Consider the following 26,902-nt stretch of genomic DNA (forward strand, 5'->3'; position numbering starts at 1 on the left):
AAACAATTGAACATTTACTAGGTTGTAAATGATGTTTTTGTTATGGAATTCCGGTCACCGTTTGACCCGATGACAATTCCGTACAGTAGTAATTATGCGCTTATTGAGAAAGGATGTTTACGATTAAGAAAACACGGATTTTTTTCTGCGAAAATCATGCAAAAGTTCGAACAACCTTGGAAGCGGATGATGTTCGATGCATGTGGGTTTTTTGAGAAAAAACTATGTAAATACAATTGGGACCGTATTCATTTACATTCGAATAGAGATAAAGGACACATAATATAACTGTTTTGCATTTATTAATGGTTTCGTCTCTATTTGTTTAAAATATATCACGGTACTTTTAGTGGTCAGCACATCGTTTAGTTATTCCCAGTTTTGGAAGTATCTTCTAACCTTTTGTCTCTTCTTCATTACTGTTTTCAAAATAATTTGCAAAATAGCAATATAGATAATCATGATGAGTAATTTTTCTCACTAATGACGTCCCTTCCATTATTTATTTTTCTCTTAAGTTAATGTAAAAATGTCTCCATCTTGCTCCTCTCTTCTTAATGCTCTCACCTTCTTCACATGACCTCTGGAATCCTATCGACACTCCGCCCACACAGATCCTCATTTCTTTTATCAATCGGAATCCGCCCCGTCGGCTGTAGCTTTGTCCTGGAAAAAGAATGAAATATGGTTTTTTTTCTCCTGGTGTTTGCGAGTTGAGAGGGATGGGATGGAAGAAAAATGAACAAGAAGATATGGAAAGCTGGGAACCGAAAACAATTTCTGACTCACATCATTGTTTCATTCCGGCAACAGAGGTGACATCACAGTCAATTTGGAAAGTGAATGAAACTGGATGAAGAAAAACACTTCAAAATGAGCATTGAAATTGACATTTTAGTACAATCGGATGGTGAATGTGTCACGTGATTACTCAGAAAAATCAGGAAGTGTAAATTCGCTCCACTGCACTATTGAAATTTACCGCCAAACCACAATTTTTGAAACCTAATCTTTTAAAAGAAAATGTTGAAATAAAATGTTGAACTAGAAAACATTTTCAACCAGTAAATGCAAAATTTTGTTGCAAAAATTGAAAAACAAATAAAACAATTATAATTGGTCATGAAATTTGGGTTTGAGACATTTTCCAACATTTCGAATCATTGAAAAGCAAATTTAGGATATCTCTCGGTAATCCTACCATTTTTTGAAAAATATTTTAGCAAAAACTAAGAAAATATTTCTGATTTTTTTCATGTTTGAACAAACTTTTTTCTTATTTCTGTAAGAATGCTTTTTTCGAAACATTCTGAAAAAATAATCTGAAAGTCCCTTACATCTAAATAAAAAATAGAAAAAAAAACAGTGAATTGCACACACACACTGACGTAGCCTCATATCGTGACGTCACGCCAGCAAAAAAGAGGAACACGCAACGAACAGGACGCATTATTGATCGGACCATCTGTCCGGAGGAAGACGGGAAGGCGAGGTCAACTTTCTTGCGCACCATCCCTCCAATGGTCTATTGTAAGATGATGACGTCACGAGAACGACGTCACAGACCTTTCTACGGGATAAGTTGCATGATTTTGCATCATATCTGTAAATTTCATGAGATACAAAACTTAAAAGTTTGCAAATGAAAAATGGAATGTTATTTGATACTACTTCAAATCTGTGTAACTACTTGAGAAGATCTCTTTAAAAATTTTCCTCTCATTCTTCCACACTTGCCTGGACTTGTTCCCTTGTTAATATCCTGGTCATTGAAAAATTTTTTGAACACTTTTCCTGGAAGGTCATTTCAAATGGATCAAACTGCGTGCCGATTCCACAAAATGATCACATGCCTTCCCGAAAAACGGCGCACATTTCGGAAATTCCGCTCGCGCACGACTTCACTTTACCAGGTATATTCATCTCTTTCTTCTCCTTGACGTATGAATTGTGGTGATGTCATGAGATTGAATATTTGTACAATATTTGCGAAAATATTTGAATTTGGGTTGATAAAAATGAATGAGTCATTCGGTTCGTTAGTGTGATTATGAATATTTTCGCGTTGTGGAATTTTGATCAAATAGGACATAAACGTTGAATAAACAACTCTCTGAAAAGGTGACGCCACTTAGCCTGGTCCCCTAGCTTGTCTCCAGAAAACCCTTCCACGCTTCAGACGAAGCGTCTTTGCTGTCCACTCAAATTTGACATTTTGACCAGATCGCTTTTCCTGGCAGTGCCAGAATATCCAATTTCCAAGGAAAAAACTCTGTTAAACTTTGCCGCATGAACGACTCGGCACAGAAAAACAACTGCTCTTACCATCGAACGTACTTGATTTGTGTCCCCATACATTGGACATTTGCTTCTTCATCCCTTGCCCGATGGCCCCACTCACTGATGTAGAAAAAATATGCGACGTTCGACAGTTGTTAGGTTTTAAGTGTAATCGTGAAGGAGTCTCATTGCCATCGAAAAAAAACTTCTCCTGCGAGGCTCAGGCGTTTAACCTTTCAAAAGTATCAGACCAAGTGTAAAAATAATAAGAAACGAAAACATTGGCCCCCGGGATGAACGTGAAGATAAAAATGAACGAGGAGAAAGGGAAAGGAGTTTTTGAAGCCTATAATTAGATCCCAGTTTTAGGTATCCTACAAAATACTGAAAAAAAAGAAATTAGCAATTTAGATGTCGAATGCTATTTTTGGAGCTGTATTATTAAAATCTCTAGACATGATGCCAGTGGTTGGAGAGTTAATTTAGTTAACCACATCATCCATGTGTTTTGAGAAATACGTGGTTAGACATTTATTTTGAAATGGTGATGAAATGACTTGAAAAATGTCAGGAACCATCTCAGAAAAAGAAAATCTGAAAATCTGAGAAAAAACTGCAGGAAAAATTTAGAGCAAAAAGCAACTTGATAGGGCTCTGTCTAAAAGGTCAATTCTATCAGTTATCCGGAAAAAAGTGCAACTTTTAGGTCTCTGCTTTTCTCTGACAAATTGCGATCCCCTTTTCTTCTTCTCAGTTTCCCATTCTCATTTTTCATTCGCCCAAAACGTTTCATTTCAAAAAACACAAGCATATTTCGTGAAAACCCTCATATTTTGATGTATGATTGTGATCATGCCCTTTTGATGAATGGTTCCTTATTATCCCGCGTGCCAGTTTGAAACATCACAACGTTCTTATTCTCAACCCTCTCATATGCTCACTGAGCCTACTTTAAAGTTTTGCAAAGATTTCTGGAAGTTCAATCCCTTTTCTTTGTAGATATGCAGTCAGAGGAGATAATCACGGCATTATATCGCCCACATCTTTCCCTTATTCATTCTTGCCATTGGAGCTGATGACGAGTTCATAAGGGAGCTATAGAAATAGAAAGTATGTGACTAACCCCTCAGATTAGCTTATGAGTGATGTGAATACAGAAACTGTGTTACATAATCCTCCACTAAAGAAACAATAGGAGATATATACCGGAAATAATACTATATAGTAGATCACATGAGCTCGGGAAACGGAAGAACGTCAGTTATATAGGTACGGAACAAAGACTAGAAATTGAATATGGCGTGATTATTGGAGCTGCTTGTCACATGATACGAATGTGTAATGAAAGGAAAGGATTGCATGGTCTACTAAGTACAAGCCTATTGAATACAAGCCTATCAAATTCAAGTGTTCCGCTAGATTGAACACTGTAGCTGAGATTTCAAAAGCGTTCAGTTTTTCTTAAACTTTGACACATAAATGCTCGGAATGGCCGTTAACAGAATTTTTGGAATGTCGATAATCCGAAGTTTCAAATTTTTGGGTCATCGGAATTTCTGTATATTCCGATTTCGATCAATCAGAATGTTTTTTTCAAGTAAAAATCCTTATTTTCCATCACAAAAAAGATTGACAAAAATTGGAAAATACATTTCAAAATTATTAAAAGCAACTCCGCACAAGACGCACACAACAACCTCATTTTTAATTCCGAAAAAAAATCTTCGGAAATATTCCGGTCAAAAATGGTCGGAATTGTTGGAATCCCGATTCCCAATCCGGACTTTCCTGATTGCGAATACAATCGAAATTTCCAAAAATCAGAATCCCTGAATAATTTTCATCAGATTCCATGTCTGTCAAAATAATGAACCACTCGTAGAGCACCTGCGGTTTATGTTAGGTTGCAACGTCATAAAATGTGATTGGAATACGTTGCATCTAATTCCGGTCAACCGGAAGAGATCACAACATTTTTTACTATCACGTTTCTTTTTTCAAAATAACACTACGTAAAATGATGTATCAGAAACTTCTCTCAAAAAGTACAGTTAACATACCCAGAAGAGAATAATGAAAAGTTTTGACAGTTTTGATTTGTACCAAGTTGTCCACGATACTAGAGCAAGATACAGGAATTTTGATATCGTAATAGAGACTTCCGCACACCATTTCAAAAATAAATTCATCCATTTTTGTGTTCTGCTTTTATTTTTTTCTATGTGAATTATAGATATGAACTTATCTTCCAAATGGAACTTCTCATATCTAATCGGATTATCCAATTTTATGTTTTCGCCCTAGCAATTTTGGGGCACACACCCTCAATCAGTTTACTGAATCTATCATCAGATGACGAGATTGAAGAACGTTTGTTCTCAAAAAATAATTTGATGAAAAGCATGTGGATATTCATTTCTGGATTAGGAAAAAAACCTTTGAAATCCAACACGATAATCCTAATGTTTTGATCGAAAAGATCAGGCGGGATTAATATGCTTGATTGAAATATTTTCTTCTATTTTAGAAGAAGATAAGGCGCAAAGATTAGCAGGGAGGAACACCTTGAAGACCCTCATTTTTACAGGTTCAAGAAACCATCCCTCATTCGGACTACATCTGAAAAATGAAATCAATCCTGATTAATAATCCAAAATTCGAGAGAAATGCCGTGAGAAAAAAACACATTGTGCCAGCCGCTTCCAAAAGTAACAAAAAATGTTGTAAGATCAACGGCGCCAGAACCTTCGTGCCAGGTGCCATGGGAACAACTGTGGGAAATTTAAATTTTTTTGAATGTTATTTTTTTCAAAATAAGTTTCTCAATCTAAAATATCAAATAACAAAGGTGTGGGAATCAGAACTTTTCCATCCGTGAGAACGTTCATTGTACCCGATTCCCAGAACAAGTTTATGAACCTCGTTCTGATCTCTTTGACTCATCGGATGAGGACTATGCAAATTTTGGTAAATCCATCGGACCCTTCCATTTGTCAAACAGAGATCTCGAGAGGTCAAAAAAAACGGCTGCCCGCAGTGCTTTTTTTGCTTGCGGAGCTAACAAGAGGGAACGCCGCCGAGTATTTGTTATCAAAGCTAGCTGGCAGCTTCGTTCCAATTGAGGACCAGCCAAGTCGGGAGCAAATAGATCCTGGTCCTTGAGAAAAGGGATGTCTCCAATTTCAATGGCATTGTTTTGGTTCCAGTTGGGCAGTTTTTCTGGAAGAAACTGAAAATAGTCTCGCAACCTTACGGATCCCTCGAAAATTCCCTTACACAGGCACACTTTATACCGAATGAAAAATGCTTCTCGCCAAGGAGATGAGACAGTTGGAACATTTTATCGCAAAGATTGCTTTTATCTAAATTGCGAGAATAATCACACAATCTTCCCACATTTCGTATTTTAATAGTTGAGTCTTTGACGAAGATCTCGGAAAATGTGGGAGCTTATCACAGATTATCGGCTATTGTACTGTATGTGATAATCGTATTTCTGGAAAATTTCTCTTTCTAGTGCATTTCTCCCATTCTAAATTTGATATAGTCGTGGAGCTGATAAATGATATTTTAAGTTGGGATAGGACACACAATTTTGTGCCCAAAGCCCTCCGGGGACATTTGGGTAGCACCCACATATTCATTTTTTAACTAGAAAAGGTGTACTTTATTGAGAATCATCAAAAATTTTGACATTTAGTCATAATGTCTGTCTGGAAAAACTATTTCTTGTCTAAACCAATACTTCTCCAGGTCCCATTGGGAGGCTTTGAGTCAGACTCAACCACGTTTTTTCGTTCGATTCTTGAAAACTCGAGTGATCAAGCTAAAGCTAAACGTGCAGAACTCAATTTGTTCTATCAAGAATTTTAGTTCCTTGTCTACATTTGTAAATTTCAAGATCTGGATCGGAATTATGTTCTAGACAAAAAAGCAATGATAAAATTTGTTCATACTTGGACTTATAATGGATTTGAGTGTTTACTTCCTGTTCGGAGCCTTTAAGATAGCATAATGAAGAACCGGAAAATTGTATTTTCAGTGATTCACTAAAAAAATTGGTATCCGGAAAGTATTGTATGTACAGTGGTAGTTTGAATTGTATGATGATTAAGACCTTAGCAGAGAGCGTGACATTTTAAATGAAAAATAGGAAATCGGAAATCAAGAACATGGTTCAACAGGAAGTAATAGTTCAAAACGGAAATTGGATGCGACTTTCAGACTTTATCATAAAAAAACAGGTTTCTTTGTTCAAAATACCAAGTATCCGGTGGACCAAGAGTGAAATTGATGGCACCCAACAAAACGATAATTCGATAAAAGTGCCAGGTTGAGAAGAAATGTTACAATTTGCAGAGATGTCCTAAACATTAAAAAGATTTTTTTTTAATTTTCAAAAAACCATAAAAGAGAGCGAAAAGTGAGAGATTCCTGTGAAAGGTATCTAAAAGTGGTGAACTTCCAATTTGTTTAGTATAATATCAAAAATATTTTGTCAGTTGATTACTTTTTCATATCTTTCACATGCAACGAAATAATTGAACTCAACGTGGAAGGTTTGGGTGGCCCTATATTAGAGTGTTCATGATACTTTAGAACACAGTTTAGCAACCGATTCATTTATCTTTTCCTTGTTTCCTTTTTTAAAATTAACTTTCCCAGCATTACTCAATCTGTGCCATATGTCGCCAACAAAATTGCATTCCATAAAACTTATGCTGCCAGATAATACTCGCCATATGTAGTTCTTTGTATTAGTGTACACCACTTGTCAAGAAAACATGCTCAAATCCTCTACTATAACCGTAAGAGACCATCTCAGACATCCCACTCCCATCCACCTGATCAAAAAAGACCATAAAACACCGTCGCATCTTATTCTATTTTTGTTATGTTTTTTCACAATCTCTAAATACTACATCTTCAAGATTCCGGTGATGGCTCTGATTAGATACTATAGTCGTTGAGCTCTTTTCCTACTCAAGTTCTTTTCTCCACGTGCACCGTCGCATAGACTCCGCCCATAGTCAAAGAAAAGCAAATTTGGGCGGGGCACACCTTGGCAAGAGCGCGAGGCCCCGCCTCCCGTTTGTCTTCTCTTCTTAAGGTGTTCCTATAAAAGGAGAGATCGGCATTCATTACTCTACCCATCAACCACTTTTACCTGGACAATAAATCTGCCCCCGGTGAAAAAATGAAAGTTGGTGTTCTCATTCTACTTCTATTTATCTCAACTTCAAGTCTCGCTCACCCCACGAGCCATGTAAGTTCAATAAATGAATCTATCTTTTATAGATCTTATATTAATTTTCAGGAGTTCAAGGAGGTTGCTGCTCTCGGAAAAGAGTTGGATAAAATCCAACTAACTGCGAAGCCGTCGATCAAACTGACATCACGCCTTGAGGATGTTGCAGTGAAAGCCGGAACTTCGATCACCCTCCGGTGTGAATCTCTCTCCACCCCGTCTGCCAACTTCCAATGGCGCAAGAATGGAGAAAACATTCAAGGCTCTCTTGACATCAATGTCGAAGAGAAAATGCTGAACATTGGTCATTCAGTTGTGAACTCCGGAATCGTCTCGAGCTTATATACCATCGAGTGTCCAACAGAAGACGATTCTGGATACTACTCCTGTGTCGCCTCCAATGGTCATGACACCGTCGAATCTATGGCCTCCGTCGAGATTGGTGAGTTAATCAGATGAATATGTTCAGATCTATTCCAACGAGGTTTTTTTTCAGAGGGCGAAACCAGCGCATGCCGTCGCAACCACCGATCTGCACCGAAAATCGTCCAATACACCGACTCCCGTTTCGAAATGGAGGGCAACATTGTGACCCTTTCCTGCCGTGCCGACCGCAAAGCCATGTGGGCGTGGACCTACGAAGAAGAGAGACTCCCAGAGGACGGTCGCTTCGAAATCCTTCGAAATGGAGACCTCCGAATCCGCTCCATCGAATGGTCCGATATGGGCACGTACCAATGTATTGCTGCCAACAAACATGGAGAGAGCACCCAAGACGTTTTCCTTTATCCAACCAAAAAAGTCTAAAAACCCGATTCTCTTACGTTCATTCCTTGATATGCTCTTCTCTCCCCCTCCTTCGTTTGTATAAACATCCACCAAATCGAAACTTATTTTTCTATTCGTGATACTTTAATTTGATCCCCAGTGACCCGAATTTCTGATTCAAAACTTTTCTGTTGATAATGATCTTGATAAAAATAATAAAATGAGATTAATTTGAATTTTTTGTTGTGTATTGAGAGAATTTCAGAATGAAAATTTAATGAGTATTAATACAAAGAAATGAATAGAAATTTCAGAGGAGTTTTCAGACGAGAGCAGGCTTATCATTCATCTTTGCCTCCACTTCCGAAGGTTTTGTGGGACTTCTGAAAAATGGGAAACATCAGCTCCAACTGTTATGAATTGCTGGCACGTTTTTCAGCATATGAGTGTACAATGATGAACTCCTATTTTCACAGAAGAGTTGCTACAATCATGGCAATAACTTTCAAAAAGTTCCTCTTGCATCCCATTTTTTTCGATGAAAAAGTTTTTACCCCTCTATTCTTTAAGACGGAGAGAGATATCAGTAGATATAAGAGAGTTGCACCCTCCATACCCATTTAAAGGATCCCGTTACCTAAGCAACGGCTCTCCACTATCCTGCTCCCAGTGCGATGGCACTTTCTCTCTTATATTTTGTCAATTCTCTGTGTTTTGTCCCGACTTAATGGTCTTGGGACAGGAAATTTTTTCGAGTTAGGGTGTGCATTCTACTGTAACGGTGTACAACGCTGAATGTCACTCTGAGTAGAGAGGGGCCTATAGAAATTCCAAAAAAATTATTTTTTCATGTCCCCGCACCTTTAATCATCATAAAACCTATATAACATATTTCCAAAAAAGTGTTTACTTGCTTTATCGTTTTTCAGAAAATCGTAAAGGTTGTGATTCCAAACTGGAACTGCTACTATATCGAGTCTTCAAACAGCTATTTGAAAAATCATCAATTCAGGCTATTATCTTTTATATTTCGGATAATTTTAGTATCATTGATATGTGTGAGTCATACATATGTGTTTGCTTAACTTTACATTTAAATGAATTTTTCACCAGGAAATGATTCATTCATTTTTCGCAACACTTCGTTCATCAATCGTTTCAAACGCCCTGAGGGCACCATATATTAGTAGAAATCATCAAATCCTTGTAAACGTGGCACTTTGATAACTCTGTACACAAATTTTATAGATGTCATTCCATCAGAATAGATGCAACTGAAACAGCTCTCCGTTCTAGTTGCTTCCCATTGGTTTCTTCTGGAAACCAATTTATTTCTTTTTTCCTTTGGTCTTGACTGTTCTTATTCTTTTTTTCTCAAGTGCACGTCACACCAAAAATGTGTTGCCACTCTCTGCTGTTGCTAGTGTATTGGGTATTTATTCTCATGTAGCTCTCCTCGCTCCCTCCTCCAAACCCCATAACTTTTTTTTCTTCGTATTCAACACATAAACGCATCAAAAGGGCAAGAGAGAGAATGGGTGGCATGCAAATCTCAATTTTTGTTCACAGGCAACCAGAGCGCTCTCCCAGAGTGCTGGGTGGCTTTCCTTCTTCTCCCCTTTCCCAAATTTTACGAAAAAAAAACCATGTTAGAACCTTTGTTTTTTACACATGTTTATCGACTTCTCATCGACTTAAATATTCAGAGGGTGACTTGAATGTGCTGCTTTTTAATGAATATATCTGTGGCTGTTTAACACTTTTGACGTAACACCTTCTCAAGTTCTATCATATGGTTTCTGATTGGTTTGAAAATTTAGTCTGAAAAGCCTGTCACCCGGCCAATTTCGAAATGAGATGCGAGAGGGAGAGAGGGTGCAAGAGAAAAAAAAATACAATAGCACTAACAGTCACGAGAAAGCCATGTCCGACTCTTCTCTATCACATTGTACTCTTTTCTCATTTATGATAATCAGACGTGCATATATCTTTTATCACCGAGACTCTCTTCCCTTCCATTCTTCTCCTTTCTTCCGAACAGTGCTTTTTTTCTACCCAATCTTTTTAATACCTCTGAATTGTCATCGATACACGGTCCGATTTCAGCCGTTTTCCTGTCATCCCTAGAGAAAATGGTCGAAACGCCATATATCAAGGAAATGCGTGAAGTGCGCAAAATGGTAATTTTTGGATTTGGAAAAAGACTTATCAGAGTTTCTTACAAGGCTGGCCATGCTATACCTGATAAAAGAGTTCTCGCTCGGTTCATGAAAAAGCCAGATGGGACATTGTGTGGGCGTACCTGGGAATGTGCTATCCCAGGTAAAGAAGGGACCATTTGGCAAGGAGGACTCTACAGAGTGAGATCTGTAGAAGATACAGATGTATAATATTTAGTTTTTTCAGGTCACCATGTATTTCTGCGAAGACTACCCATCAACGCCACCAATTTGCAAATTCACCCCAAGAATCCCTCATCCAAATGTTTTCTCCAGCGGTAATTGTTAACGTTGATCTATTATACTTTAACCCCTTTTTCAGGCAATGTGTGTCTGTCAACTCTGTCATCCATTCACTGGGATCCAAACATGAGCCCATTGAAAATTCTATTCTGCCTCCAACAGCTTCTAGATGAGCCCAACCCAGAAAGTCCAGCAAAAATCGCAGATGCAAATAGATTGGTCAACGATCCGTAAGTTTAGCTGACACGATTGGCATAATACAAACTTTTGTTGTTTCAGGGATGAGTACAACCGTCGCGTCGTAGAATTTGCGGCCACTTACAACCACGACACTGTGAAAGATCAGTTCAAATCCGAGCGTGCGATGCCGGCTGAACTTGCCGTGTCTACAGCTTCAAACGAGAATAATACATCAGAATGAATTCAACAACTGTTATTGTGTCTACTGTTCGGGATACTGTCTATTTCTTCGTTATTTTGAACATCCTTCATTTAATTTTTTTTTTGCAGTCCATTAAATTCTAATCAAAATAGAAAATTTATTGTAAACAAAAATCTTTTCTTGATATTTTGTGATTTTCCTATTTTTCTGTGACTTTTTTTTTGTCTTCCTGGGTTTTTAATATTTTCATTTGGATTATCAACGACTGTTATATGTTCTCTTTCCCTCCCCATTTTTAATGTATTTCTGAACTAAAATATTCTATCTTTTTCCTAACCGTTTAAAATCTCGTGTTTGTTTTAAATGCTACTTTTATTTGGGCTCTCACTTTTCTTCATTTTGTCTATTTGATCTTTATTGTGATTTATTTTCGAGATGAGTAATAAACTTTTCATTGGGAAACAAAATAAATATTCCCAGTCGTTTTCAGGATAATTATTCTGGATTCTCGTTTTCGTTTTTCCCTTTCTGAGCTTTCTGGTAGATCTTGACATTTTTTTGGAGATTTATTTTACTTTCTGGTAGAATAACAATAATTTATTTGATTGAAAGGAGCTTATGATAATTCCAACTTCCCCACATTTTTCCATTAGAATGATTATCACAATTTCCGATGATTGCCGCCGTTTTCTATTTTTAGATGAGTCAAAGAACGTTAATAGATTACCAGATTAAGAAGAGAACATGATACTTCTCACGTTTTATTCACCGGTCAGTGTATTTTACGGAAATGTTCGTAATGTTACATTAGTTTCAGTTTTCAGCCTGTCATAACAGATAATCCGTTCTGAGCAAACATTCGTCATGTAGAATCACCTGGCGGAAATTATAAAATATGTAACTTGGTTATTTTGAGAAATACTGGGTAGACAAGAACATTTCGAGGTCCACTTGTTCACAAACCAAACTTTTTTCCAGGTGCATGAGACGCTTTTTGTCCAGTCTAGTGTGACACTTCTCATCTTGCTAACTCATTCAAACTATTACACTTATTCCTCTCCCAGCACCGAAAAGTACGGCTGTTCCACGAGACGGCTCTCAAAAAATAATATCCTCTTTCCTGAGTTTTTGTTGAACACTTGGCACCGTCTGGCACAAAAACATGCTGGCACAGTTTGAAATTTGTTGTGAAGGATCTTAGGAGTGACCAATAACTTTCAGAGTTCGCTAAGTTCAAAAACTTCTCCGAGTAGCTTCTCTTTTCCGGAATTAGAGAGCCAGTTTAAAAACCAGAGACCGACCTCAAGCTAAATCTAAAAAAAGAAGCAGACCTCTTATATTTGATTGAATCTAAATCGAGACAAAAATAGCTTGACCGAGGGACTCTTAATTAGTTTAGTACGCCTTGAGGCCTTTATCTCGTTCTTGAGTCCAAAAATAATTGTCTTTTTTTTCTCCCTCATTTTCTCATTTATTCAAAATTTACTTGTCCTCTAAAGAGTGTGAAAGATCCTCTTCAAAGATTATACAAGCGAAAATGTATTTTAAGATTTATAAATATGGAAAATGTCTGGGATTTGAATTGGGACCAATGGTTTCGGTCCCTGGAACACAATATGATACACGTGAAAATTGTTTGAATGGGTGATTCAGCATATTCTCATTGAAAACGTTGAATGGATATGCATAAAAAATTCAGGGAAAAGAAAAAAAATTGAAATGAAATGAATTCGTAAAAATGTGGGATATTGTAATATGCTTTTCTTTGAACGCTAGTATAGTTTTTTTTTTGGGGAAACAGAGAGTCACAAAATTATTAAATTATCAGATTAGTGTGAATGGATTAAAATGACGTTCGTGGAACAGAAAAAGTGATGAAAAAGAAAATGTAAAAAATCTTAGTTTCAGATAATTTCGAGAGTTACTGTGATTCCATGTAAAATTTGTCGTAGAATTCAACATTCTGATGTACTTTCCACCATTTCGTTATGTCGTATTTCTCATTTTAATAATTTATCAATGAACTTAGCTTATAATGAGGACGATATCTTTCATGACTGGTTTTCAATGTTCTTAATTAGATAGTTCATCCGACGCATTTGTTATTTTTTCTATTTTTGTCCTTCTTTTGTTCTGTGGCCCTTAATCATATCTGTTCTCAGGACATTTTTTTCCCGTTTCACGTCACCTGCGACCCTCGCTGGCTTACGAAGCTCCGCCTCCGTTTTCGAGAATCAAGAACACGGGCGCCGTGCTATGGCGCAGAGCCTCGGCAAACTCCGCCCATCTGCTTTAAAGCCAGCCGTTCTGAAGCAGTTTCCTCACACTTCGAGTTCCGCCGATTCATTGACCAGTGTCCTCTGCCGATCCTAGCTGACCGAACCATGATGAAACTCCCAATTCTTCTGCTGCTTGCCGCTGGGGCTTCAACTGCTCCCTCAAAGGTTAGAACCACTTCTAAGACCCTAAAATAATATTGAAATTCCAGATGGACGAACTGGTGGTTGAATTGGACAAAGAGCTGACCCATAAGCCCCTCATCAAGACAACCGTGAAATTGGAAGACGTGACACTTCAAGCCGGACAAAGCGCAGTTTTGCACTGCGAAATTCTTTCAATTCCATCGGCTGTGATCTTCTGGGAGAAAAATGGGAAGTTAGTTCAAGGAGACCGTGAATTAAATATCTTTGAAAAACTGATTAACACCGGGAAACCACTAGTTGACAATGGCATCGTTTCTTCCAACTATCATATCCCGTGTGCCACCCACAACGACACCGGGGTATACAAATGTATTGGTTACAACGGACACAAAAGAATTGAAAGCACCGCTGTAGTTGAGATTGGTGAGTTACAAATTCAATTTTTAGAAATTGAACAGTACCTTTACAGAGGGAACTGACGCAAAGTGTCCTTCCAACAAACATACGGCCCCAATGATTACGCTCCAAACTGAGAGTCGATTCGAGATGTCCGGAAACGCGGCAACCCTCGTCTGCCGTGCCAACAAGAAAGCCACCTGGTCATGGACTTTTGATGGAGATGCGATATACTTTGAAGAGGGACGCCACGAGATCCTTCCAACTGGAGACTTGCTCATCCGCAACATTTCATGGTCGGACATGGGAGACTACTTCTGTACTGCCAAGAACAAATACGGAGTTGCCGAAGGAGAGACGTTCCTCTACCCAACGAAGAGAACCACATAATTTCCTCTTATTCTTCTTCCACAATTTCAAATCTCACGATTCCTTCTTTCTTATCTCTAGCTAGTTGATTTTTGTTTCCCAGAAACTTCTATAATTCCATCTTTCGGTCCAGATTCTTCCCCGTGCTTATGATATTTCCTTGGCCTTCGTGTTGAAATCATGAACTCGTCCTCGTTCCATCTAACCGAATAAATAATTCGATTTTTTCAATGGACACTGATTGAATAAAAGTTTGTTAATAGAAATATCTAGATTTTTTGTGATCAGATTTTTCAGGATAAAGAATATGCAATAAAAAAACGCAGAGTGAGAAGACAAAAAGAGGGGATGCACCTGTGTGTGCGCGCGTTCTCTTCTGCGGACCATTGAGTCCTCCCCCTGTTTCTATCGAACGGACCCTCTCCTTCTCCTCTCCCCTTCTCTCCCTCTCATATTCATATACAAGTCAAGGTGTCCTCTTTCTCAACAGCAGCGTGGTATAGTGGTTGTGTGCGGTACTTCGGTCCTCGTACTTGCTGGTTCAAACCCGCCGCGGTCAGAATAATGACGCTTCGGCCCATCCTCATCTGCCCGTCATTGTTAGGTGTGCTTCGGCCCTGAAAACCCCTTGGTGTGCCTCGGCCCCGACTAGAAAACGTGTGATTCGTCACACGTTTTGCTTTAATTTTTTGTGTAAATGACAATGTGTGTTTTTTTTCCAGTCTACAGACGTCACCAATGGAAACCATTCAATTTTTCTCACTCAAAATAAGAATTTGTTTGCGCGGTAAAATATATTTCAAGCTAAATTTGAAATTTGGGATTAGCCAAAAAAAGATCGTCTGAATATCATTTAATCGTTGCTATTTCTGTAAAATGTTTTGGCATATTGGATTTGGCTGCAATCCGATTTGGGCAAGGAATCTTGGAATATAGAACCAATTTCTTGAATACGAAAAAATATGTTATTTTACAAATACATTTTTTGGACGAATGCTGTGTATGTGGCTTGGACCTCATTGTACATTGGAACATTTAACATTTATTGAACGTGGGAAACAGAATAGTAATACACGAAGATTTAAATATTTATTCAGAAGAATTTTCAGTTTAAAGATTTGTGGAGATTTGTGAGTGCAGTTCGTATCAACATTTATTTGAGTTTTCGGAAACTGCCATGCATTCTTTCCTGTGATCAACCTCATCAAGAACGTTTACTAAAAAATATATATACTGTTTGCATTCAAATGAAATCAATTTCTGACTCCTCAATAGCCCTAATTGACACATTATTACTCCGATTTTGACGTTGTTTATAAACTACAGTCAAGTTCGATTTCGCTTTTTGTGTCAGACCTGCTGAAATTTTTTTTGTAACAGATGTAACGTAGTATCTCATTTGACAATGATGCTTAAGATTTCTCTATAGGAACGCGTAATATGTTGTTTTCCCCGGGAAATAGCCTTAGTCTATTATCTCATTTCAATGTGGTCATGGAATCAATCGTCCCATTATTGCAAGATAAGCTGTTAGATTTAATTTATTTGCTTCTGACTATTCGTTGCTTTCGTAGATGAGATTAATCTCAGTAACCATTACTCCTAATTGTTTTGTATAGTTCAGAAGGAAAACGATGAATTCAGGTAGAATTAAGACACGTTCTCTGTAGTAGAACTCAACTTCAAGCCTATTGTCCACTGTACAGAAAAATTCAAACCAGTTTTTCAGAATTGATATTATGTGTAGAAAAGGTCGGGGCACTTCTAAATTAAAAAATGTACATTTGGTTCGGACCCACCAAATACTGCCCAAACGGTGGCCAACTATGATCAAAAAATGAAAATTTTTCTCGATGGAGGTAATGATTTGATTCAATTTGAAGTAGTTTATGCTTGCCATGTCAAGCATATTTTGTGTTTAAACCAAAATTCTAGCTCGTTTTCTTTCAGCTGAACATTTTTGTTCCGATTTTGAAAAAATTTACTGAAAATCTGCCGACGTGAAAAAATTAACATTATTTCCGAAAAGATAACATCAGATTTAGATGCGGCGTGCAAAACAATTGAAAATAATTACTTGAGTTTAAACAAAAGTCCGTTTTAGGCCAAAAAAAGCGAAAAAATGAGGCTTCACTATGTGGGGGAGTACATGGCAACTAAAAATCACCCAAAATCGACCCTCTCCAATTTTGATAAAATTTATAACAAATGTAGTATCTTCAATGGGTAATATTCTGGCAAAGTTTTAAAATTTGTTCTCATCGTCTTCTTCCATTTTTGTAGTTCTTATTTTTTCACTGAAAATGGACTTGGAAGTGATTTTTGCCGCTTTTTTGGTGTTCAGGAAAATGTATGAAGACGATGAGAACAAATTTTGAAACTTTGCCAAAATATTACCCATTATTTTCAAGTGTTATTTTGCACGCCGCATCTAAATCTGATGTTATCTTTTCGGAAATAATGTTAAATTTTTCACGTCGGCAGATTTTCAGTAAATTTTTTCAAAATCGGAACAAAAATGTTCAGCTGAAAGGAAACCAGCTAGAATTTTGGTTTCAACACAAAATATTCTTGAAATAGCAAGTATGAACTATTTAAAGTTAAATCGAATCATTATCTCCAACGAGAAAAATTGTCATTTTTTGACCATAGTTGGCCACCGTTTGGGCAGTATTTGGTGGGTCTGAACCAGGCCTGTGCGGCAACAAATTGCCGATTGCCGAAATTGCCGAATTTTTGTTGCTGATTTGCCGTTGCCGAAATCGGCAACGAAGAAAAAGTAGCCGAATTGCCGTTGCCGATTTCGGCAAAAAAATTTCGGCAATTTCGGCAACTTAAATTTTTTTTGAATTTAGAGATTTTCACAATTTTTTTAGTCAAAAAATTATTTCGAAGTTCGAAAAATCAAATTTTGAACACCATCATCCCTCAGGGTGAATTTTAGAGGAAATGTGTCCCAATAATCATCAAAAATACTTGCATCGGATCTAAAAATGAGCTTCAAACTTGTGAGCATAGGAGAAAAATAGATATCATGAGTCACAACTCATCAAAAAAATTATCCAATCTGTCTCAAATCTCTAGGGAACGTGTGTCGTGAGTTGCCTAACAAGTTGAGCGCACTATTTTCAAAACTCACAATCGGAACAAATATTTTCAACCATTGGAGTACCCTCTATTGCTAAAAAGAAATAGTTTGCATAAAAAATGTGGTCTTGAGTTGCCAATTTTTGTAATTACTTTTTTAAGGAACTTATGAAACACACTTTCTGTAGTTCTGAGCCTGATAGAAGCATTTTCAGGTGAGTTACGTATCGATTTTACTAAATAAAGACGCAAAACTTTTGTTGCCGAAAATTGCCGAAAGTTGCCGAAATTGCCGAAATTTTTTTTCGGCAATTGCCGAGTTGCCGAACGTTGCCGAAAAGTATTCGGCAAAGTGCCGAGTTGCCGAATTGCCGAAAAAATTTTGTTGCCGCACAGGCCTGGTCTGAACCAATTGTAAATTTCTTAAGTTAGAACTGTCCCGACCTTCTGCACTCATAATATCAACTCTGAAAAACTAGTTTGAATTTTTCTGTACACCACTATTTTCGGTTCTGACAGAGAATGCGTCTTAAATTCTAGACATATCCAAAAACAATGTAAGTATTCTTCTGTAGCTCACTATCTAATTTCAATCATTATCATACAAAGAACATTTCCAGAAATAGCCCGATTACGAAAGCTTTATCACTTTCAAGCCATTTCATTTTAAGGCTTCAAAATTTCTTTCTTTTCTTTTTTTTTCAATATTTCCTTCGTCGGCAATTGGAAGTTCAATGTTCTCAGTGTACTCTATTTTTCCAACCAACCATGTTTGATCCTTTTCTTCAGAAGATTTGGTCACATGGTGCATTTTGTACCAAACGGAAATTTTTTCCGGAGAAACAAACTAATGACGTGAGGGATAGGGAATTAGGAAAAAGGACATGCATTTTTTGTGCACTTTTTCTTTGAGCCAGGCTTCTCCGGGGGACAAAATTCTATTATGGGGTGCTGCAGGGTTCCTTCTGTAAAGCTCTTCACCCAGAATGTTCGAAAACCACAAAAATGTCATCGTTGCACAAGAAGATGTTTCATAAATAATTTAATTGTAGACGCACATTCGAATTTTTTTGTAAAGGAAGGAACTAAGAGATTTTGTTTGTAATTGGATTGGAGTTACTGTAAAAGACACATTATTTTGTTCAGAAATAGAATTTTTGCAGCTTTTGCACCAAAAATCTACTTGCACTTAAGTAAAAAGTCTCGGTTAGGAAACAATAGATGTACCGGAAAAGCTGTAATAGAAGGTATCCCTAACTTTCAACTTTGCGTCAATATAAGTCGCTTTATGTGAAAGATATAAAAAATTGTCAACTGATAAAATGTTTATCATAATATAACAAACATTTTATCAGTTGACACAATTTTGATATCTCTCATACGGGTCGAGATGATTGAGCTCAGGATTGACAGTATGAGGGACTTTCTATTACAGGATTTACTGCAGTCTAGAATAATTGAAAATTACGGTAGTTTCTGTTTGAGGTCTGAATCTAAAACATCACTAGGATCATATGATTAATTTTCCAAGAAGATTTCACCAAAAAATCACAGAATTTCCAATGAAATGTTGTTCGATCTTTATTGTTCTAAAATTTATTTATTCTGATTGACTCAGGTGATGTATTAATAGAATAGTCTATTTGGAGACCACTTTCTGAGATTTCTGTGCCTTTCTGAGAATCTGATGTGAGATATCGTTGACCGGAAATTAGCTGAAAAACATTTCTAAAATTTATGAGGGTTAAAATGTATTTTTTAAATTATTATTCATCTCATAATTCGTAGAATTTCGGACCAATAATTTGCGGGAGTACAAAAATTCTGGGGTCACTGGGGTAAAAATCAATTTCGAAAACAAAATCCACAATTCCGGAGTACAAAATTTGATTTTTATAAAGGTATTTTGTGCCTCCGAATTGTGGATGCTGTACCCCCAAATCTATTTGTTCCCCAGAATTACTGTACCCTCTGCATTATGTGCCAGACTTTTGTGAAGCAAAACGATTTCTTACAAAATCGGACATAAAAATTTAGACATGAAAATGAAGATTCCTCATATGAAATTATTAGTTTCATTATTTCCGGTCTATTTTGAGACCACAAAGAATGATATTAATCCAACCAGAAACTAAAAATAGGAATTCATTTAAAAATCTACTAGAATGCTTCAAAAGTGCAAAATGGGAGGCCTAAAACGTATTACCAAAAGTTGTAAACAACTTATTGAGAACTTGTTTTATAACCTTGAGTGTGGCAATCTGGAGAAGCGCTGCCGACGTAGAAATGACCTGAATTTAATTTTGTACCCAACCATACAAAAAATTGAGGCCAAGGCAACAGAAGATGCCTATCCGTCAATTTCCCAATGCCGAAAATCGGAAAAGTGCACTGGAAGTGATGTTGAATGACGGTTTGGAACTTGGGTTCGGTTTTTTACTGAACGGGGACCGAAACATTTGTTTAAAAGGTGATGTGGAAACTAGAAAAAATGAGAAATTAGCAGTTTATTAGAAAATTCGAATCGCAGAGTTTGATTTCAAGTACACTAGCAAGTATACAAAATATTCTGGTCGCTATAAAATATGGAAAACACGGCACACAAATGATAACTGAATAAATATATACATGAATAAGTAAATTAAAAACTTTGCATCGTCGATTCAAAATGGAATGGTAGCGAGTTCCCCTACGAGTCAAATAAGAGCTCACTGAAATTGACGATAGCGGTGGTGTGGGTGGAATTGTCAGAAAACAGATTTTTTGGTTGATGGTATTTTATGAAGATTTGATTTGGAAATATTTGCACATTTTTGGCTTCATTGGCATTGCTCATCCTTGTTTGAGAAACTGAAATTTTCACTGATTTAGTTGACTGATTTAGTTGAAAAAGGATAGGGATGATAATTACCGCTGTTGGAATGGAAACTCGTCTTGGAGTGAATGCTGGTTGAGATGTGGTCACAGTTGGTTCCTGGAAAAATTAATTTTCTTTCAGAAAAAATGTTCTCCTTTTTAGCTTCCTGCTACGCAATCTTTGCAAATCAACTGAATACACTCATTAGAGATTCGCGTTCTTGCAAATCAGATTCCCGCATGATTCAGGCTTTCTTCCTGCTCATCCGTCATTCATTATGTTTCACCCGCTTGGAAGAGAGCACATAGTTCTTTGGTTGGCTGTATGCGAAGCAATAGCCTTTTCGGCCAAAAAAGGACCAAAGTATCTTCGCTCATCAAAGTTCACCCTCGGGGAAGAAGCAAAGCTCACACCACATGTTCGGTGACGACGCCGAATTGTGTGATGCATAGCAAATTTGAAGGGATGGTCAAACTGATGAGCTTTTTTTGTAAGATCTTTTGTTTTTTGCGTCACAGCATTGAGCTCATTAAGTATTATCAGAACTGTGAATGTTTAAAGTATAACACTAGGCTGAGTGACCAGGGGTCTGAGAAAACGTCTTTTGGAAGATTCGAAATCGATTTTTACCTTTTCAGTATATTTTGGGCATCTGTCTGGGTTGTTCAGATAAGCGAGGATGTCGTCACGAGGATTTTGAGCATTACGCTTCGAAGAAGAAGTTTCAGAAAGTCGCTGGAATAAATCTATTGGTTTCACACATTTCAAGCTGAATTTTGAGTTATGCAAGACAAACCGATATAAATTTGGTCAACGTTAAATTTGGTTGACTGGTTAGGTGGACGCCGTTATTCAAAAAAACATTTGAATGCCGTTATGATAGAATACGAATCATAACTTCAACAGTATTTAATGCAACACTGACATCAAAAAACACAGAAAAACATTTATTGACAGAACATGAACAAACACATAGAGTTAGTGGTGAAACAGTGTTGTTCCCGGGTGGGAAGTTTTGAAAAACAAAAATGAAGTTGGTGTTAAATGATTTAATTGTCAGTCACAGAAAAATATACTAATCGTTTTGATTCGATCTATCGATACGCATTACATCTACTCTTCTTCGTCTTCATCGGCAACTACTTCTTCCTGGAAAAAACAAATCAGAAACTTGAAAACCCAACAATCGAAAAAAAACTATGTACCTCAACGGCCAGAACAATCTTCTCATAGAGAGCCGGTGGAGGTGGGATTCCTGGGAAGCATGGATGAGCGTTTCTCTGAATACAGTTAGAACATGTAGGACATAGGACATGGGACACAACATACTTTATCAAACACAGAACGACGTTCACGGAAGTTACGACGATCAACTTGACGGTCATACTTGGACACGATTTGGACCTTTGGCTGAAATAAAAGATCTTACATTGGTGAAAAGAGCACAGCGATCAGAGAAAGCTTGAACGTGTTGGCGTTCAAATTTAGAAGCGATCAGTTGTTTCGGCTGAAAGTTTTAGTAGTAATAGGAGTTAGAAGTTAGTTTGGACTATTTTTTTGAAAACTAAAGTACCGGGTATCTGGAGTTTCCAACTTCAGCTGGGTCAATGCCCTTCTTGAGAGCGGAGTTGCGGGTTACTTGACGTTGACGCTCGTTGAGCTCTTTCATCTAAAACACATGACTTTTTCTCTGGAAATATTTTGATATAGCTACTCACGTCGTACTCTTGACGCTCGTGACGCTTCTCAAGATCGTACTTCTCGGCCTCGAGCTTGCAGATTCTCTGATGGAGCTCCTTGATCTTGGCCTTTAGCTCGCTTTGAGGAATCTCGGACGCGTTTTGGATCTCTTTGCGAATGGTCGCGAGGAATGCCTAGCAATAGAAAAATATTTGTTGTTACGGTAGCTGAGCTTCAGAAAAAAAAGATTATTAATGGGAATGAGTAGTTAAGGTAAATAATATAATGTAACTCCAAATTGTTGAGAAGAAAAATGGTTATGAGAACATTAAATTGTTAGCAACCATTATCAGATACCTGATGGTTTTCGAGAAGTGGATCGTCGCTAGAAATAAAGCTATGATGATCAGTGTCTATTAAAGATTAGTAACTTTAACTTACGCGCTTAGCATCGTCTTGTTGTTCCTTGGTCATTCCCATTTCCTGTTTAGCTTGGACGATGTTTCCAAACTTATCGTTTTGAGAAGCCTTTTTTGGAACAGTGAAGTTTCTGGAATTCCGGTATGAATTTTATATTTTCCTTCAGAGAATGTCTACCTTCCACCTGGTTGTCCAGTTTGGAATCCACCGAGTTGGTTTCTCTTGTTCTTCTCTTCTTCACGGTTTCTGCGGTCGGCATCGGTCTTAGCCTTACGTTCTTCCTGAAATTAATATATTTCGTTTTCCCAATTACTATTTTCTCTATCAGCACTTCTTCCTGACGACGGCGATCATCAGCAGCACGACGACGCTCTTCGGCCTCTTTCTCCTCTTGTTCACGCTCCAACTTTCTTCTCTCCTGTTTCTCCTTCAACTTCTTCAACTCCTCTTCCTCTTTCTCACGTTCGGCGCGACGGCGCTCTTCGTAATCTTGAAGTTTTGCGTGTTGATCTTCTTCATGACGGCGTTTGGCAGCCTGTAAAGATTTTAGTGGTTTTCAAGGCCAAGCGGTACATCAATTTACCGCCATAGCGCGCTCTCCCTCGGTCAAACCTTCTTCGTCTTCGGTAAACGACTTTGTCTTTGGTCTGCAAAACAAGAAATTATAGGATGAACTAGAAAATTGAGTTGATTACCGATCAGATCGAGTGGTTCCAGTTTCAGAAGGAGCATAGTCAGCCTCGACTTCTTCTTCCTCTTCGACCTCCTCAACTTCCTCGTCGGTGCTGAAAGGTTACGGTACAAAAAAAAACATGATATAAGTTCCTATGACAGTTAGTATCCACTATTAACTACCTCCCTCACAACTACTCATCTACCAAAACCAACCCTCTACGACGCCATCTAGGAATCCATCGCATAAGGCGCCTTCTGGGCTTCAGGCGATTTTTGTGTTTTTCAAAGTCAACGCGCTTTAGATCAACTTGAAAATCTAGCCAATGTCGTCTGGGTTGTTGCTTCTTCACAATTTTTGTTGCATTCAACCGGATTGGTTTCATTTCTCTTGCTGGCGTTGGTGATCGCACGCGTGGAGCTCGACGGTTGATGAATCTCGTTGGTGGACTGGTGCATCGCTCTTTGTTAAACTGTGACTTTAACGCTCGAATTGCGTTGAATGGCGATAGAGCGCGGATGATAGCCTTGGGGCGTGGAATGTGCATTTGGGAGGTGAATCGTTCGATCAGTATTTTATCTGTTTCTGACAATTCCGCGAAAAGGTGTTGTTGGTGTTGTTTTGACTCGTAGTTTTTTGCGGCTCCTCTAGGCTTCGCGGACAGCGCTAGGGAGCCATGCAAGTTTAAATGCTTCGAAGATGAAGCAGGCGGCGGTCTCCTCCTTGGTAGGGGTGGAGGGTCCGGTTCAATCGGACTGACTATCCGTATCCTTGGAACTGGACTGCTTGGAGTTTGTGGTGGGCAGAAGTCCGAGTACGGAGCACTGGGCTCTTCTTTAATGGGTGTCGGCTTTCTTCGGATAGCACCAGCTCTTCGAAGAGTTGATTGTGGTTGTGACGATTGTTTTTCTTTGGGCTGAACCAAAAAGCCACCGATAATAGGAACCCGTTTCAAACCGTTTTTGACACCCATAATGTCCTCAAACATTTCAGCATTGCTCTGCAAGAAGTACTCGGGAATTTTGAGACGATTAACTTTTCGAGTCTCCTTTTCTTCTTTCTCAAGCCCAACAGTGAATGCTCGGTTGAGTCTTCCGATTTTGGGTTTCGGAATTTCTTGAGTTTTGGTTCTTCGAACTGGAGGTCTTGTAGAAAAGATGCTGATATCTTTCCGGGCGTAAATGACACGTGGAGGTGATGGGAGAACAATAAAAGCACAACAATTCTTGGGTGCTCTTTCGGTCATCCTCAAATTGAGCCGCACATTTTTCTCGGCGAAATTATCTTTGGCCAGTTGATTATAAAAACTGCAATGTTGAATTGAGATCTCGGCGGTACTCGGAATGACATCCATCTTTTTTCGTTTCAGACTAGCCAAAACATTCTTCTGTTGAACTTTCACATTGTCATCATATGTTTTCCTCCGTTTTGGCAAGGTTGGCTTAGTTAAAGTTCTCACATCTCCAACGCTGAAGCTTGCGCTGATTGATAAAGATGGTCTGGGAGCATCCAATAACTTCAAAACATCCTCTTTCAAATGAACTGCTCGAAGTGTTTTGGTGCATTTGCTCACGGCTTCCTTCAGTTTTGGAATGAACTTCTCCGGTGTTTTTTTCAGGTCCTGACGTGCTTCCATCAAAACTTTCGGAGTTGGTGCAGCTGGTAGAGTGATGGAAACTGCTTCCGTTGTGTTTGATGGGAAAGTAGCTCTGGTATCGCAAATTGTTGACTTTTTCTTCTTATTCGTTGCATTTAAGTCCTTGGCTTTAGTGACAGAAAAACGGCAAGAATCCGGAGTAGCAGGTGTATGAATTGACTTTGAAGCTTTTTCATGTTTTGCTTTTTTGTCCAACTTGAAGTCCACATTTTCTAGCTTCTCACTGTAGAACACTTTTTCCTTGGCTTTGACAACGTAGTTGTGAACGATTTGAATATCCTCTTCTTCTCGTTCGAAAGCATAGTACTCCGATGTATCCACAGCAGGTGGTTCTGGTGGTTGTGCCGCTTCAGCATTGCTTCGATCGCTATCATTGTCTGTTGACAGGCCCGAGTCGCTTGAACTGCTGGGTGTACGAACCCGTCGGTATCGTTCCTCCCGAATGATCGGAATCTCTTCCCACGCTCTCAAGTACTTTCGCTCATCCTCACCGCTCAATCCACGTGATCGAAGTAAGTCATCGACGCGATTATGAGCTGCCATAAGGCGTTGCATATACTCATTTTGATTCAAGTCCTGCGAATCAGGGACATTCTGGCGAGCTCCATCTCTTCCGAACAGTGACGATGATGTTGATGGTTGATCTCTATTGAATGGTGAAAATGGAGATGCTCCGACTGGTCCGGCTTCAAGTGACTGACGACGTTGACCAAGTACAGATGACGATGGCCCACAGTCTGGCTCTAACTGCTGTTGTCTGCGCTGCTTAAAGTATTGAGACGTGGAACTCTCACCTACTGATGTCTTACGCGTCCCGTTACCGTACCTTTCGAGCAACCCGATCGTTTGCTCATCGCGCGTCACTCTACTACTGATAGGTGCACCTTGTGGCCTACCAGCTAAACTACTCGACCTAGTTGGGTAAAGTCGCGAGGGCAGCGATTCACGGTTCGACGAGTCTCTCTGAAACGGACTACCGTAGTCCGTCGCAGTTCGACCCGACACCCCATGTGAACCGGTTGCCGATGATCTACGAAAACCTAATTGCGATGAAGAGCTACTATAAGACAGCGGGCTAGATGCGGAGGATGGGTTAAGCGTGGAGGAGGAAGAATACGATGATGTGAAACTGGAACGCATAACCCACTATTGTTCTTCCTCGTCGGACATAGTAGAGTGGCGCAGCTGAAAAGTTTGCATTGATTTACACTCAATTATTTTGTGTTCTTATTTGTCAGTATTTTATTTATATTGTTGTTTTTCTTAATCTATTCTCACGGGGGGACTAAATATGGGGGACCCTTAGTTCTTAAATCTCAGAACACCTCAGCGTAGCAACAGTACACCAGACAGCCGAAACTGAAATAAATTTGATTTGATAGCGATTGAAACTGAGTATAAAAGAGCAGATACAAGATAAAATGTTTAGTACGGAATAAATCAAGAATTTCGGTTAAGTTTAATGATATGAACAATTGAATATTAGGAAAGTTCTAGAACTATATTTGGCTGTCTGGCTTGATGTGCACTAAAACTCTAAAAAACTACTCCGGGATAAATCACAACTATTCTCTCCATCACATTTTCCTAGTCATACTTTAATTTTTTTTAAATCACAAAACCTTACCTCGGCAGAAGAGTAGACCTAGCTAGTAAGTAGAAACAATAAGGCGAATAATGCCTCGTCGGGATTAAAAGTGGGTGGGAAGAGTGGGAGAGAATAGTGTGATAGCCACTTGCGCGGTTTATCATTACACACCAAGCCAGATATTCGCGCTGTTGATTCAAATTGCTCCCCCAATTCCTCTTACTATTTGATGTCGAGATAGTGAGGAGTTCAATAAGAAACAGAGACATAAAGGAGAAATCAAATAGAGCTCCGAGATAGTTTCCATTAGAAAGTGTGAAGATTTTTGCGATGTGGGGGATCAAAATCAAATGAGGAAAGGAATACTCAGAGCTTTGAGTCTCATTTTTTTCTATTTGCTCACTTGAATGGCACAGTAGGGACCTATCGTTGTCTTGAACGGCGTGGGTGAGACGACTAACCTAGGGACTTTTTGTCGAAAACACCAGTTGGCAGGTACAACATTTCAACACTCCTCCTCGAAGTTGTTTGTGTCCAGCCTAGACCTCGAACGATGATGATGAGGGAATGATGATGATCAAAACAAATTCCCTTCTTCCAGCCCAGTTTTTT

General features: G+C 38.5%; 4 protein-coding genes across 4 annotated transcripts; 3 read left to right on the forward strand and 1 right to left on the reverse strand.

Annotated features, from left to right (window-relative positions):
* Nucleotides 1-7,477: 7,477 nt before the first annotated feature.
* On the forward strand, nucleotides 7,478-8,335 carry Cbr-zig-4 (the record flags this gene model as incomplete). Its single annotated transcript, XM_002645102.1, has 3 exons — nucleotides 7,478-7,546; nucleotides 7,598-7,970; nucleotides 8,025-8,335. 3 exons carry the CDS (start codon nucleotides 7,478-7,480, stop codon nucleotides 8,333-8,335), a joined length of 753 nt encoding a protein of 250 aa, XP_002645148.1.
* Nucleotides 8,336-10,428: 2,093 nt separating this feature from the next.
* Nucleotides 10,429-11,179, forward strand: CBG16850 (the record flags this gene model as incomplete). The annotated part of the gene is made up of 4 exons (XM_002645103.1): nucleotides 10,429-10,656; nucleotides 10,703-10,793; nucleotides 10,838-10,988; nucleotides 11,038-11,179. 4 exons carry the CDS (start codon nucleotides 10,429-10,431, stop codon nucleotides 11,177-11,179), a joined length of 612 nt encoding a protein of 203 aa, XP_002645149.1.
* Nucleotides 11,180-13,524: 2,345 nt separating this feature from the next.
* Nucleotides 13,525-14,349, forward strand: Cbr-zig-3 (the record flags this gene model as incomplete). Its single annotated transcript, XM_002645104.2, has 3 exons — nucleotides 13,525-13,584; nucleotides 13,629-13,986; nucleotides 14,033-14,349. The coding sequence occupies 3 exons, from the start codon at nucleotides 13,525-13,527 to the stop codon at nucleotides 14,347-14,349; spliced, it is 735 nt and encodes a 244-aa protein (XP_002645150.2).
* Nucleotides 14,350-21,385: 7,036 nt separating this feature from the next.
* On the reverse strand, nucleotides 21,386-25,842 carry Cbr-tnt-3 (the record flags this gene model as incomplete). The annotated part of the gene is made up of 11 exons (XM_045240031.1): nucleotides 21,386-21,421; nucleotides 21,478-21,552; nucleotides 21,602-21,682; nucleotides 21,846-21,941; nucleotides 21,991-22,146; nucleotides 22,394-22,502; nucleotides 22,550-22,653; nucleotides 22,704-22,907; nucleotides 22,956-23,019; nucleotides 23,068-23,157; nucleotides 23,261-25,842. 11 exons carry the CDS (start codon nucleotides 25,840-25,842, stop codon nucleotides 21,386-21,388), a joined length of 3,597 nt encoding a protein of 1,198 aa, XP_045096076.1.
* Between the last annotated feature and the right edge of the window lie 1,060 nt (nucleotides 25,843-26,902).

This window comes from Caenorhabditis briggsae, assembly GCF_000004555.2.
Source record: "Caenorhabditis briggsae complete genome, chrX, whole genome shotgun sequence".
Taxonomy (NCBI): Eukaryota; Metazoa; Nematoda; class Chromadorea; order Rhabditida; family Rhabditidae; genus Caenorhabditis; species Caenorhabditis briggsae.